Source organism: Aspergillus piperis (assembly GCF_003184755.1).
Source record: "Aspergillus piperis CBS 112811 unplaced genomic scaffold BO85scaffold_13, whole genome shotgun sequence".
Classification (NCBI taxonomy): domain Eukaryota; kingdom Fungi; phylum Ascomycota; class Eurotiomycetes; order Eurotiales; family Aspergillaceae; genus Aspergillus; species Aspergillus piperis.
Genome location: NW_020291603.1, coordinates 300,875 through 313,050, shown reverse-complemented (window position 1 = coordinate 313,050; position 12,176 = coordinate 300,875). Strand labels below are relative to the sequence as shown.

Below are 12,176 nucleotides of genomic sequence, written 5' to 3'. Positions count from 1 at the left end.
GAGATACCATCCGCAGAGCACTTGTCGGTGTACCGTAAGTATGTTACTTACATCCACTTTGGGCCGATCGCTATCGTCGCCTCACTCGCCTGGCTCTGCTATACCAATGCCCACGAAGGACTGCTGCATCGCTTTCATCAGACTGGTCCCTCGAATTACTATCCCTTTTGACCCTACCTCGGAATATAGGCACGCTTGGTAGGGGCTTATAAAATAATTCAGATGCGTCCAATATCTATGGCAATACAACGACACAACTGGCGCGATAACTAGGTGTTCAACATGGCGTCGCAATACCTACCAATTATTCGAACTAGTTTTACCCCAACTAAAGAATAGCATTGATTATAATACACCCTTGCGCGTCGGCATACGCCCTTTTTCCGCACAATGCTAGGGTCATCTAACAGAGGCGAGGAGCTCGCTCACCACAGAATCTGGCATGCTGCTTCTGCGATTATCCGTCGTCGAGCTCGTTGCGAGACCACTATGACCCCTATCGAGGTGCATCGCAAGGTTGCTCTGAGACTCCCATTCGGTTTTCCGTGATTATGTCCGACTTTAGGGATGTAAGAAAGCCGACCGGGCTGCTCTGAGTTACCCCACATATTCTCCGTAACTCTGAATGTATCATGGCATCTGTATCACATCCTGCTCTCTGGCAAGAAGACATATTGGAAAAAAACACCCTAACCTTGCAATGTGTCCTGCAGGAAATCATTCTAGGAAGCCAATGAGACAGATACTAGGGGCACTTGGAGGCGACTTCACCCGAGATCGAGGAAGCAATTTTGTCCATCGCCTGTCTGGTCCTGACACATCGTGGCACCAATCCTGTGGCTGATGGATGTGTAGAATATTGTCCGTGCTGCTCGACCGATATCTAAGGTTCCGTTTTGGGTTTCTACTGATCACATTCTCGGGTTTACTCAGTTCGATCCCTTGGCATCATTTGAAAATTAGAGTTTCACTCTGTGGAATGCTTCTCGAGACACTTAGAAAGAAGTAGCAAGAAAATCTGGCCAGGATGAATTATCTCTCTCGCTCAGTGTAAGCAATCTAGTATCAATATTGTTACTTAGTTCATGTGAGATCTGCTGATAGTTCTACTTGTAGTATATTCAGTCCTATCCCTCTGACAGTCGCAGTGCAACTACAGTAATATCTTGTAGGCCAGGAACTACTGTAGTATGTCTCCGGAGCGAATTGGAGGAAATGCAGTAGGAAAGGCTATTAGGATACCATTACTGGTTGACTACTTAGTTGATATTATTAGTAGCGACTGGTGGGGGACTATACTGTGATGGGGAATTTAATAAACGACAGAGAGTAAGAGTACTAGTACCAGTATATATAAACGTGCAAGACCTGGATGCTGCTAGTACTAGATTGAAGATTCCTCGATTGTTCAAGACTTTTTTTCCGAAGAGACCTACTACTGTCCCAAGACGAAGCGATTCAAGCTATATCGCAGAGAATGTGTCTATAAAAAGCTCCGTGAAACAATAAATTTTGTTTTGTTTTCTAAGGAGTTCTATACCAACGCTGATTACCCTCAGTTTCCCGTCTCCAGCAGCCTCAGGTGCCCAGGCTCCCCAACAGCCTATGCACAGTGTCAGCCGTGGAGGAAGCAGCTCTCCGAATCATCATAAAAGAATTTGTGTCTAATGAAAGGAGTTCATGATATATACACATATATATGAAGCGTCATATTATCGCATCGAGACAATGATAAGAGATTACTGAATGTGGTGAATCACAGTAGTAGCCGTGCCGTCAGGTGATATTAACGACGTCATCTGACTTGGAGGCTCAGGCAGGCATCCATCCATCCTTATCGTTCGTCATCCCACCAACTACCTGCCGCTTCAGGATTCATGCGTACTTTCTCCTATACTAATCCCTACACCGTAGGATACCAACCAAGATCTTACAGTGAACACTTGCATGGTCAGGAGGTTGATCAATAGAGTACCTAGTCTACCATTGCAGCCATGTGTGGTTCAGATATCTTTCTAGCAATTCTCGCTGTTTTCTTCCCCCCAGTTTCGGGTGAGTACTCATCGCACACTGCATTCATGAGGTGGCGCATGCTAACCGACTGGCTCAGTGTGGATCAAAGTAGGCATTTGCACGGCCGATTCCATCATCAACCTTGCTCTCTGCTGCCTTGGCTACGTGCCTGGGCTTTTACACGCCTGGTACATTATACTCAAGTACCCCGAACCAGATTATGATGACCCTAGCTATGAGCCTCTTCCTGGCGATGCGGAAAACGGCCGCGTAACATATTACTATGTTTCCCACCAACCGATCCAGCACCCCTCCCAGAGGGGCTATGGTACAATGCCGCCACAACAGCCCCAAGCAGCAAACGCCCCGCCACAGAACCGGCAACCTACCCCGAATCACCCTCATGAACAAGCCCAAGCTGGCAGCAGCAGCCAGGATCACCCGGATAGTCGCCCACCTCCTACCTATGCTGAGGCCGTCAAGGGAGATCATAAAGTGCAGGACTGAATGCCTTAGAGCAAGGGAAGACCGGCAGCTCCATTCGCATTTAGTGCGCTAGGAGTGGTCAGTGCCCGGGGATGTTGCTTCAAGAGAGTTCACTCGCTATACACATCCTACTCATTTCTTGCTCTGTGGCTTCCATCGCTGGAGATTTTCTATGCAGTTAACTCTGCGATCACGCATAATGACGTTGTTAATCATGTATTGTCTACATCATTCTACCACTTTCTTTCGTATCAGCGGACTAGGACACCAGGCGGTTAATGTCGTTTCACGTTTGTTTAGCTCACTCTGATACCAATAAAATTACTATGCGAACAGGATATACACTATGTAAAGCAAAGAAAAAATCGAACAAACGAGCAAAGGTCTCTAATAATGCCACGAGAAATAGTCTCGTCGGAACCAACAAAACCATCCCCAATGTTGCGCTACTAAAATACCCACCAGAATCGTGCAGAACCGCGGCGATTCCGCATGACCGCCTTCTCTCCCGGCGCCGAGCAGCATTCAAACCCACCCGATAATCCAGCACAACATACGAACCCAGCGTCTGTCTGGTCGACGTCCCAGTGGCCTTAGCAACGGCCATGCAGTCTATGCCATTGCTGCTCAGGCAGTCCTTCAAATCAACCCTTAACCTCACCCGAACAACCCGCCCAGTACGACGACCGCTCCTGCCCGCCGTTGGTCCGAACTCTCTTTACCCTGCACCGCGGAACTTCTCCATCTGTCTGCAATGTCAATTCCGATCCCAGTCCTCGCTTTACTCATCTGATCCCCTCAAAGATGGGAAGCCTGCTGAGCAGCCGAAGGAAGATGAAAGCCCAGTCATAGCTCTTCCCGCAGGGAACGCAAATCTACAAGCCGATGCGGGGACTCAGCAACAGACTCCTCCCGCTGCTGCGGAGGCGGGAGAAAGTACACAGAGCCAGCAGCAGCAGCAGCGGCAGCAAGAAGGAGAGAAGAGCGAGGCCAATGGAAAGGGGTGGAGAGATGGAGGGCTTCCATCATACATAGAGCAACGCAGGTCACAATTTACCAAGCGGTTTAGTGATGTGATGGATAACCTCCAATCCAACATTTTCGTGGCAGGCCAGCGATTGAACGATCTTACGGGCTATTCAGCGATTGAGACGCTGAAAAAAGAGATTCATACACAAGGTATGTGACGCTCTTATTCCATAGCATTGTCATTATAGTATTGTTTCTAACTTTCGTCTTGGGTAAACAGAGGAGCGACTCCGCAACGCCCGCCTCCAAGTCCGTGCAGCAAAAGATGCCTACGCAGCTGCCATCAACAACAGATCGACCTCTCAGCGCGAAGTGAACGAGCTTCTTCAACGCAAACATGCCTGGTCCCCCACTGACCTGGAACGATTCACCCATCTCTACCGCAACGATCACACCAACGAAGTAGCCGAGCACGAAGCACAGGAGGCTTTGAGCCAGGCCGAACACGAGGCCGAAGAGGCTGCCGCGCAATTGAGCAAGAGCATTCTGTCCCGGTATCACGAGGAACAAGTCTGGTCGGACAAGATCCGCCAAATGAGTACCTGGGGTACCTGGGGTTTGATGGGAGTCAACGTGCTTCTCTTCCTGATCTTCCAGATCGCCGTGGAACCCTGGCGTCGCAAGAGACTCGTCAAGGGCTTTGAAGAGAAGGTCATTGAAGCCATTGAGAAGGAAAAGGCCCTTGATCGGATTCAGATCGTGTCTGCTCAGAGCCAGATGGCGCAGGAATCGTCTACTACATCTACCGCCTCTCCTGCGACTCCCGAGACCGCTGAGACTACTACTACTACCGAACAGTCTGCTTCTACTACCGCAGACGAACCGATCTCTGATACCGATGCAATCGTCACGATCGAGAGCACCGAACCGGAGGTATTCAGTTCGGACCCGGCTGATGCGGAACCGTCAGCCAATACCACAGTCAGCAAACCCACCCCTGACAATATCAAGGAGTATATCCAATACCAGCTCTCGCGCGTCTCTCCTCTCATTGAATCCTTGCGCCAATACCTCCACGATCTCTTCAGTGACCGTCAAGTCGTGCTCACGCAACGAGATCTCTCCACTGTTGCTCTTCAAAGCGCTGCTGCTGGTGCGGCGGTGATCGGCCTGTTGTCGATGATTATTCGGCAACGGTGATGATGAGGTCATCTTCATTGATCTGTTTGATAGCCTGATTGATGTAATTATTAGCATGTGATGTTCATCCTGGTCATTAGATGTACAGCGTTCAGATAAATAAATGTATAAATAGATAGACATTTCAGATCCAATTGGTGTACCTGTATCCATAGTATATGTCGTCGAATATACCATTACGTATTGGTACTAAGGAACAGTGACCTCGTCTTAGTACAAAAGAAACCGAAACAGTATTGATAGTAGCGACTATACGAAACAAAGTCAACATCAAACATACAAACAGATAAATACACATCTGTATGTCCATCCTCACCCACTCACACATCCTCCCCGACAACGTCTATACCGAAGAGCGAAAAGCCAAGAATCACAGGGGGGAACCCTGAAGAAACAACGAGTGAATGATACAGGCTCTCTATGAGCAAGCGGAGGGAAGTAAGGAAAAAGGGAAAGGCAAAAAAAGAAAACAGTGTTAAGAAAACTGTAATAGAACAAGAGGCTCATTTTTCCAGGGTCCATATTAAAAACACAAGGTCTCTTTAATCTTGACAAAAAAAGACACACAAAATAGAGTAGAAAGCGAGAGAGAGAGAGAGAAAAGAGAGAGGAAGGCTTTCGTCTATTGCACAAATACAAACCTTCTCTCTCCCTCTCTCTCTCTGTCTCTCTTTCTCTCCCTTCCCCTTTCTCCGACTTCTACTTCTGCTCTTACGGCCATCGCCCGATTCCCGCGGTCTCAGAAGATCGAATCAATTCTCTAAATCGTTTAACCGATGACGAGGGTGTCCTCGGAGGGGAAGTTGTATTGGGGAACCTCGAGGTTCAGAGGAGCGGGTCCCTTTCTTATACGGCCGGAGATGTCGTAGTGAGAACCGTGGCAGGGGCAGAACCAGCCGCCATAGTCACCGGATTCACCGATGGGGACACAACCAAGGTGAGTGCAGACACCTAGATGGGGGAAATTGTATTAGATGGGGGGACAATGGCGGGTCGGGGGAGAAGGGGATGTCGTACCAAGCATGACAAGCCACTCGGCCTTCTGGACACGGTCCTCGTCGGCCTGGGGGTCACGGAGGGACTGCCACTCGGTCTTCTGGGCCTCCTGGATCTCGTCCTGGGTGCGGTGACGGATGAAGACGGGCTTACCACGCCACTTGATGATAACCTGTTTCGGAATGGGTCAGATGCAATGCCGGATTGCAAAGGGGGAACGAGCCAGAGGACTATGGCTCGGGAATATGGAACATACGTTCTTGCCCTCGGGGATGGCACCGAGACCAATCTCAACCTTAGCCTGGGCGAGGACATCGGCGGAGGCGGACATGTTAACCAGGAAGTCTAGTGATTAGAGAGATTCCATATCAGCGATTTGTTCCGAGCGGTCAAGCACACATCCATTCCCTTCAATTGTTCAACCTGATATCCCCGTCTCCTAGTCTTTCCGCCTCTTTCTCTCTTGGATATGCGCAACATTGATATCTCCAAAAGTACCTACCCTGGACAGTGGCCTTAGCACCGACGGCAGAGGCCAGACCGAGGGAACCGGCCATGAAGTAAGAGAAGACCTGGTTGGAGCGTGGGGGCTTCTTGGACTGGTATTTGCTAAAATCGGGGATCTTCAAGGTGGAAGAGTACTCCTTGGAGCTGCCGAAGGGGCTATCGAAAGTGGACTTGGAGGCATCAGCGACTCCCCTCCGCTGCTGGCAGGAGGCAATGGCGGCGCGAGAAGAGGGCAGTTGTTGCCGAGCGCAAGCGCGCAGGATAGAGCTGGAAGCGGCGGAGAGAGACATGGCGAGACGAGCAATTGCAATCAATTGCAATAGAGAACGACCGCAGGGAGGTGGGTTGGGGTGTGGGGGGTGGAGAGGGAGAGATAAGGACGGAGGGAGGATTTGATTTTCCCAAGAGGTCGAGGTTGAGGTCGGAGGCCCGGCATACGGAAAGAGTCGAACCAAAGCTTTCGCTACGACAAGCGATCGGAATCACGGGGCGTTTCATTGGCCCGTCGTCCCGTCTTAGTCAGGCTTCTCACCTGACAGTCAATCATCACAGCCTATTACTACTCACTACTACTACGAACTAATTAGTATACACATCTACTTTCATTCTTACTATTTACTTTTATTTCCTCAACAACCTATGTGTCTTCATGATCATTCATTTATTCCTTTTTGTTTTGTTTTGCTAACAACTATATACCCGCATTACGCCATTCGTCGTTCACTCCCTTCCTCCCGCTCATCCCGTCGTCCGTTCCATTCCGCTGCCCCAATAGTATCCGAATATGCCAATGCGAAATCAACTAGTTAACAGCATGTTTTTAATTGACTAACCCACAGGTCAAAACCCAAGCAAAATAATACCCTCCCAAATAACTCCACCATGCAAAGATACACACATATATATATAATTCCAGAACTCATAATCGTCGGAATCCGTCACTGGTCCGTCATCTCGACATCCTGATCTCCAGCAGATGCATCAACCGTTCGATCCACCATCATTGTCACCGTTGGCGGTCGAGAACCCCTCGAAGGCTTGTCCTCTACTGGCTGTAGACTCTGTTGTTCCTCGACTTCCTCTTTCTCTTCGACCGCTGCAGGTATATTGCCGTTTAATGTGCGCTGTCCCTTCTCGGGTCCGGGTTCCTTCTCCTTTGCCCGTTTCTCCTTGAACTGCTTATAGGTTGTGGTTTTGGGAATCACGTCAGAGAGGAATTCGAGATTATCGATGTGTGATACGGCCGTAGCTGGAGATCCATCCGTCAGTAATGTATATTTATCATTCCCTCTGCCCAGTGGCCACGAACCCAGGTCTTTGTATTGGATAAGCTTGCGCGGCTTCCGTTCTGATTTAACGACGTTGTGTCCTTGTTCGGTAAGGTATTGGATGAACAGTTCCTGATTTGTGGAAGCAACGTGAGTTATCGATCGCCTCGAAATTAACTGGAGGGGAGAAAGCATCGTAGTCACGAACCGTAGCCATTGCGATCACAAACGTAGCGTTGCTCGAACATTGTACGATATCGTCATCTAATTGAATAATCTTCTTGATCCGCGAGACTTCAGCCCAAGTTAGTCTTGCACGTATAGCTAACAGTGTCGCACATACTGGGAAGTGCGCTCTGGCCCGTGATCTCTTGGGAAGATGATGCTTCCGCGGCAGCTTTGTCCTTGGGCGGCATCGCGACTGTCGCGTCAGAGATAGTTGTGCAAGTAATGCTCTGAACGATGCCGGAATACACCTGACGAGAATGACACGAAGTATTAGGTGTATTTGAGGCAGTACTTTTACCCCAGCGACTGTGTTGATGCAAAGACAAAGCCAGTAAGTGAAGTTGTAAAGAAGGGGAAATCCGGCGCGTGCGGCGTCGAAATCCACTCTCGCGCGTGGCGGAAGAGGAAAGTAAATGAATAATGTATGGTTCGGAAGAGGATCAATACTAGCTGATTACTTCACGCTTCTTAGGCAATATTTCAGCCCGCACTCGATGAAATATCCCTGCTACAGATCTACACATTCCACTCTATTGTCCAACATCCCAGCACTTTGTTCTTTGTCTATTCAGCCTCGTTTTGGGAGAAGCCCGAGAGCGGAACATAGTCCGGCTCCCTCACGTGGGCGGCCGCGCATCCTATCGTCGTCATCTCCGGTCCAACACAATTCCCTCTCCCCCCCAGAGTTCCCCTTTTACTAGCTTCAGCTATGCTCATCTTGCGCTGTCGGTCCATGGAATGAATTGCGATGCCTATCTCACCCTCTTCGGCTCGTCCGCCTCCCCTCTCGTCTGAGCGTCGGAATTGGAGGAGGTTATCAGGCTTATCTGTCGTCTCACCGATCCATGAGCGCCCGACCCCGGAAAATGGCCAGCCCTCCGCTATCACCGAGGAGATCAGCGAAATTAAGCGCTACGAAGATTTCACAACCATTGACTGGGTGCAAGATGCGGTCCATGAGCAGGCACGTCGGAGAGCCAAGCGACGAGATGGATCTGGGTTCTGGGACCAGGAAGGAACCTTTGGATGGAGACGCAAAGTGCGCGAGTCCTACGATGCCGGCCAGGCGTGGCTGGTGATCACAATTGTGGGGGCGGCCATTGGATTGATATCGGCGATTTTGAACATCATTACGGAGTGGCTCTCAGATGTCAAGCTGGGACATTGTACCACTGCGTTCTATCTCAATGAGCAGTTTTGTTGTTGGGGTGCTGAAGGAGGTATGTGGAACGGTGGAGCGATCGCCCCTCGTTGCCTGAGCTAATGGTTCTTTGTGTTTAGGGTGTCCGGAGTGGAGGCCTTGGACCTCTTACTGGATCGTGAACTACTTCATCTACATCTTCTACGCCGTATGCCTGCCCACTCTGCTCGTTTTGGATGACTGGGGCTGACTTGGTTAGGTACTGTTCGCGTTCGTCGCCGCAAGCCTCGTCAAATCGTTCGCGCCGTATGCCGCAGGTTCCGGCATTTCCGAGATCAAATGTATAATTGCGGGGTTTGTGATGAAGGGATTCTTGGGCGCATGGACGTTGCTGATCAAGTCGATCGCACTACCGCTGGCCATCGCATCTGGCCTGTCCGTAGGGAAAGAGGGTCCGAGTGTGCATTTCGCTGTGTGCACGGGGAATGTCATATCGCGATTCTTCAGCAAATACAAGCAGAATGCATCCAAGACGAGGGAGGTCTTGACCGCAACGGCAGCGGCCGGAGTAGCAGTCGCATTTGGCAGTCCCATTGGCGGGGTGCTGTTCTCTCTCGAGGTATGAGCAGCAGGGCTGATGTGAAAGCTCATACTGATTAGCTGGCAGGAAGTGGCATCTTACTTTCCCCTTAAGACTCTATGGCGCAGTTATTTCTGTGCCTTGGTTGCGACTGGTGTGCTAGCGGTATGTCTACCAATGTCATGATTGTTCGTCGCTGACACCTGCAGGTCATGAATCCATTCCGGACAGGGCAACTAGTCATGTTCCAAGTGCAATATGACCGTACCTGGCACTTCTTTGAGCTGATATTCTTCGTCGTGATCGGTGTCTTTGGTGGCTTGTACGGCGCCTTTGTGATCAAGTGGAACCTCCGGGTGCAAGCGTTCAGGAAGAAGTACCTGTCGCAGCACGCCGTCATGGAATCAGTTGTCCTTGCCCTCATCACGGCCATTCTGTGCTATCCGAATATGTTCCTGAAGATCAACATGACGGAGATGATGGAGATCCTGTTCCGGGAATGCGAGGGAGGGCACGACTATAACGGCCTATGCGAGTAAGTGGCATCATTCGATTGGCGCAACATGTACTCACAACTTGTAGGGCTAAGAACCGCTGGTCTATGGTAATGTCGCTTGCCGTAGCTACCATTCTTCGCATCTTCCTGGTCATCATATCATATGGCTGCAAGGTCCCAGCTGGTATCTTCGTGCCGTCAATGGCCATCGGAGCGTCCTTTGGTCGGTTCGTCGGTATCCTCGTCCAGGCGCTGCACGAAGCGTATCCGAAGTCGCAATTCTTTGCGTCCTGTGAGCCAGACATTCCATGCATCACACCAGGAACGTATGCTTTCCTGGGGGCGGGCGCGGCTCTCAGTGGTATCATGCATTTGACGATCTCCGTAACGGTCATCATGTTCGAGTTGACAGGTGCCCTGAACTACATTCTTCCCACGATGGTGCGTTCTTTATAAACCTATTCCCATACTACCACTAACTCATAATTAGATCGTCGTCGGAGTCACCAAAGCCGTCAGCGACTGCTTCGGAAAGGGCGGCATCGCCGACCGCATGATCTGGTCCAACGGCTTTCCATTCCTCGACAACAAAGAAGACCACGTCTTCAACGTACCAGTCTCCCAAGCCATGACATCCGACCCAGTCTCACTGCCCGCATCGGACTTTCCCGTCCGCGAAGCCGAGCACCTACTAAGCGACAACAAATACCAAGGCTTCCCTATCGTCGACGACCGGACCCGAAAGACACTCGTCGGATACATCGGCCGCACCGAGCTGCGATACGCAATCAACCGTGCCAAAGCCGAGGGGCCGCTATCGCCCACAGCCAAGTGCCTCTTCACTAAAGAAGCAGCCGAAGCATCGGTAACACGCAGGGCATCGACAGCATCGCATCTCCACGCGCCGGAGACATTCGATGACATCCAAACGAACACGGGGGCCGACTACGTCGACTTTAGCCGATACGCGGACCACACGCCGCTGACAGTACACCCCCGTCTCGCCCTCGAGACGGTAATGGAAATCTTCAAGAAGATGGGACCGCGCGTCATTCTGGTCGAGCATCGCGGTCGTCTGATGGGACTTGTCACCGTCAAGGACTGCCTGAAGTACCAGTTCAAGGTCGAAGCCGAGGAACAGGCGCTCGCGGCGACCAGTCCACCCCAACTAGCTCTGGGGGGAAGTAACGGCCGAAGCAGTGGTGACACATTAGAGGAACGGCTGTGGAACCTCCTCCAGCGCATCGGGTCTATACTGCCGTGGCAGCACACCCAACCACAGCAACAACAACAACCACCTCGACGACGAGACACCACAGTCCCCGAGCAGCACAGAGATGCGACGGATATCGCTCCCAACGAAGCAGACGAGACAGACGCCATGCTGGAATTAGAAGAGCGTTAACCCCTCCCCCTCCCCCTTCTCTCATGATAAAACATACACACATACCCATCCTAAGAATAGATACGCAGTAGATAGATAGCATTGATACCACACCACACACCACACAACATACACATTGTACATACACACAACCCTATACTATCCTCCCAAACTCCTCCCCGCCCCAAGAATAATATAATAGATTCAATCCCTCCTCCCCACAATAACACACCCCACGCCCATCAACCCCGCCCCAACCCACCACCAACCACCCACCCTCTCCCCAAAAACCCCAATACCTAGCACAGCCGTAACCAGGAAATTGGCCGCCGTGTTTGTAATCGACACCTTCGTCGTGGAGGATCCCGCCGTCAGGGCGCGCGTGAATAACGCCCACATGATGATGTTGCTGAGGATGTTGAGGCCGAAGCAGAGCGCGCGGATGAGGAGGATTAGAATCGGGTGGTCATCTAGGGTGGAGGTGGATGAGAAGAGGTGGATGAGGTGCGCGGCGAAGGTGGTGGTTGCGGTGTCGGTTGTTCTGTTATTGCTTCGCTTTTAGATTTTTGTGTATGGTGAGAAAAAGAGGGGGAGAAGGGGAATGAATGGCTTACAGCTTTGCGAAGAGGCCGTTGAGGGCTGCGAAGGCGCCGCTGGAGAGGGCGAGGAGGAGCCATTTGGTTTGGTGGTGGTGTTTTTGTTGTTGTATTGGGGATGGGGGTGGGGGTGGTGATTGGGATGGCGATTGGGGGTCGGTCATGTTGGATTGGTTGTATTGATGTGTGAACTGTAAGAGGTGTGGAGTTGTAGGTGGTTTAGGATGGCCTTGGTGGTATTAATCTGGGGAACTGGGGAGGGAGCTGAGGTTGCGCTCCCTATCGATAAGGTGAGGTCTTGGCTGTTGCCGG

General features: G+C 50.9%; 7 protein-coding genes across 7 annotated transcripts; 4 read left to right on the top strand and 3 right to left on the bottom strand.

Moving 5' to 3' along the window:
* The first annotated feature begins 1,833 nt into the window (after positions 1 to 1,833).
* On the top strand, positions 1,834 to 2,835 carry BO85DRAFT_521392 (putative stress response RCI peptide). The gene is made up of 2 exons (XM_025665196.1): positions 1,834 to 2,052; positions 2,111 to 2,835. The coding sequence occupies exons 1-2, from the start codon at positions 1,995 to 1,997 to the stop codon at positions 2,518 to 2,520; spliced, it is 468 nt and encodes a 155-aa protein (XP_025514029.1). The 5' UTR covers positions 1,834 to 1,994; the 3' UTR covers positions 2,521 to 2,835.
* Positions 2,836 to 2,999: 164 nt separating this feature from the next.
* she9 (putative mitochondrion biogenesis protein (She9)) lies at positions 3,000 to 4,668 on the top strand (the record flags this gene model as incomplete). The annotated part of the gene is made up of 2 exons (XM_025662929.1): positions 3,000 to 3,678; positions 3,749 to 4,668. The coding sequence occupies exons 1-2, from the start codon at positions 3,105 to 3,107 to the stop codon at positions 4,666 to 4,668; spliced, it is 1,494 nt and encodes a 497-aa protein (XP_025514028.1). The 5' UTR covers positions 3,000 to 3,104.
* A 645-nt stretch (positions 4,669 to 5,313) lies between these two features.
* Positions 5,314 to 6,620, bottom strand: rip1 (ubiquinol--cytochrome-c reductase catalytic subunit RIP1). Its single transcript, XM_025665507.1, has 4 exons — positions 6,167 to 6,620; positions 5,921 to 6,009; positions 5,686 to 5,836; positions 5,314 to 5,619 (listed from the first exon to the last, which is right to left on the bottom strand). Exons 1-4 carry the CDS (start codon positions 6,459 to 6,461, stop codon positions 5,438 to 5,440), a joined length of 717 nt encoding a protein of 238 aa, XP_025514027.1. The 5' UTR covers positions 6,462 to 6,620; the 3' UTR covers positions 5,314 to 5,437.
* A 132-nt stretch (positions 6,621 to 6,752) lies between these two features.
* BO85DRAFT_58542 (uncharacterized protein) lies at positions 6,753 to 7,045 on the top strand. The gene has a single exon (XM_025665506.1). It carries the CDS (start codon positions 6,811 to 6,813, stop codon positions 6,979 to 6,981), a length of 171 nt encoding a protein of 56 aa, XP_025514026.1. The 5' UTR covers positions 6,753 to 6,810; the 3' UTR covers positions 6,982 to 7,045.
* BO85DRAFT_479047 (histone-fold domain-containing protein) lies at positions 6,813 to 8,188 on the bottom strand. Its single transcript, XM_025662928.1, has 4 exons — positions 7,783 to 8,188; positions 7,648 to 7,733; positions 7,481 to 7,571; positions 6,813 to 7,420 (listed from the first exon to the last, which is right to left on the bottom strand). The coding sequence occupies exons 1-4, from the start codon at positions 7,853 to 7,855 to the stop codon at positions 7,110 to 7,112; spliced, it is 561 nt and encodes a 186-aa protein (XP_025514025.1). The 5' UTR covers positions 7,856 to 8,188; the 3' UTR covers positions 6,813 to 7,109.
* Positions 8,189 to 8,345: 157 nt separating this feature from the next.
* Positions 8,346 to 11,488, top strand: BO85DRAFT_469903 (chloride channel protein). Its single transcript, XM_025662358.1, has 7 exons — positions 8,346 to 8,887; positions 8,949 to 9,016; positions 9,068 to 9,427; positions 9,476 to 9,553; positions 9,598 to 9,923; positions 9,971 to 10,325; positions 10,375 to 11,488. Exons 1-7 carry the CDS (start codon positions 8,416 to 8,418, stop codon positions 11,287 to 11,289), a joined length of 2,574 nt encoding a protein of 857 aa, XP_025514024.1. The 5' UTR covers positions 8,346 to 8,415; the 3' UTR covers positions 11,290 to 11,488.
* On the bottom strand, positions 11,381 to 12,129 carry BO85DRAFT_58533 (uncharacterized protein). Its single transcript, XM_025665505.1, has 2 exons — positions 11,883 to 12,129; positions 11,381 to 11,809 (listed from the first exon to the last, which is right to left on the bottom strand). The coding sequence occupies exons 1-2, from the start codon at positions 12,026 to 12,028 to the stop codon at positions 11,473 to 11,475; spliced, it is 483 nt and encodes a 160-aa protein (XP_025514023.1). The 5' UTR covers positions 12,029 to 12,129; the 3' UTR covers positions 11,381 to 11,472.
* Positions 12,130 to 12,176: the final 47 nt, after the last annotated feature.

Bases quoted from the DNA above. Each gene is read 5' to 3' on its own strand.
- BO85DRAFT_521392 (XM_025665196.1), top strand. From the start codon at position 1,995: ATGTGTGGTTCAGATATCTTTCTAGCAATTCTCGCTGTTTTCTTCCCC. The intron at 2,053-2,110 runs GTGAGTACTCAT...CGACTGGCTCAG, and splicing joins TTTCTTCCCCCCAGTTTCGG to TGTGGATCAAAGTAGGCATT.
- rip1 (XM_025665507.1), bottom strand. From the start codon at position 6,461: ATGTCTCTCTCCGCCGCTTCCAGCTCTATCCTGCGCGCTTGCGCTCGG. The intron at 6,010-6,166 runs GTAGGTACTTTT...TCTAATCACTAG, and splicing joins TGCTAAGGCCACTGTCCAGG to ACTTCCTGGTTAACATGTCC. The intron at 5,620-5,685 runs GTACGACATCCC...TCCCCCATCTAG, and splicing joins CGAGTGGCTTGTCATGCTTG to GTGTCTGCACTCACCTTGGT.
- BO85DRAFT_58542 (XM_025665506.1), top strand. From the start codon at position 6,811: ATGTGTCTTCATGATCATTCATTTATTCCTTTTTGTTTTGTTTTGCTA.
- BO85DRAFT_479047 (XM_025662928.1), bottom strand. From the start codon at position 7,855: ATGCCGCCCAAGGACAAAGCTGCCGCGGAAGCATCATCTTCCCAAGAG. The intron at 7,572-7,647 runs GTTCGTGACTAC...TCCACAAATCAG, and splicing joins TTGTGATCGCAATGGCTACG to GAACTGTTCATCCAATACCT. The intron at 7,421-7,480 runs GTTCGTGGCCAC...ATGGATCTCCAG, and splicing joins TATCCAATACAAAGACCTGG to CTACGGCCGTATCACACATC.
- BO85DRAFT_469903 (XM_025662358.1), top strand. From the start codon at position 8,416: ATGCCTATCTCACCCTCTTCGGCTCGTCCGCCTCCCCTCTCGTCTGAG. The intron at 9,017-9,067 runs GTATGCCTGCCC...TGACTTGGTTAG, and splicing joins TCATCTACATCTTCTACGCC to GTACTGTTCGCGTTCGTCGC. The intron at 9,554-9,597 runs GTATGTCTACCA...TGACACCTGCAG, and splicing joins TTGCGACTGGTGTGCTAGCG to GTCATGAATCCATTCCGGAC.
- BO85DRAFT_58533 (XM_025665505.1), bottom strand. From the start codon at position 12,028: ATGACCGACCCCCAATCGCCATCCCAATCACCACCCCCACCCCCATCC. The intron at 11,810-11,882 runs GTAAGCCATTCA...AAGCAATAACAG, and splicing joins AACGGCCTCTTCGCAAAGCT to AACAACCGACACCGCAACCA.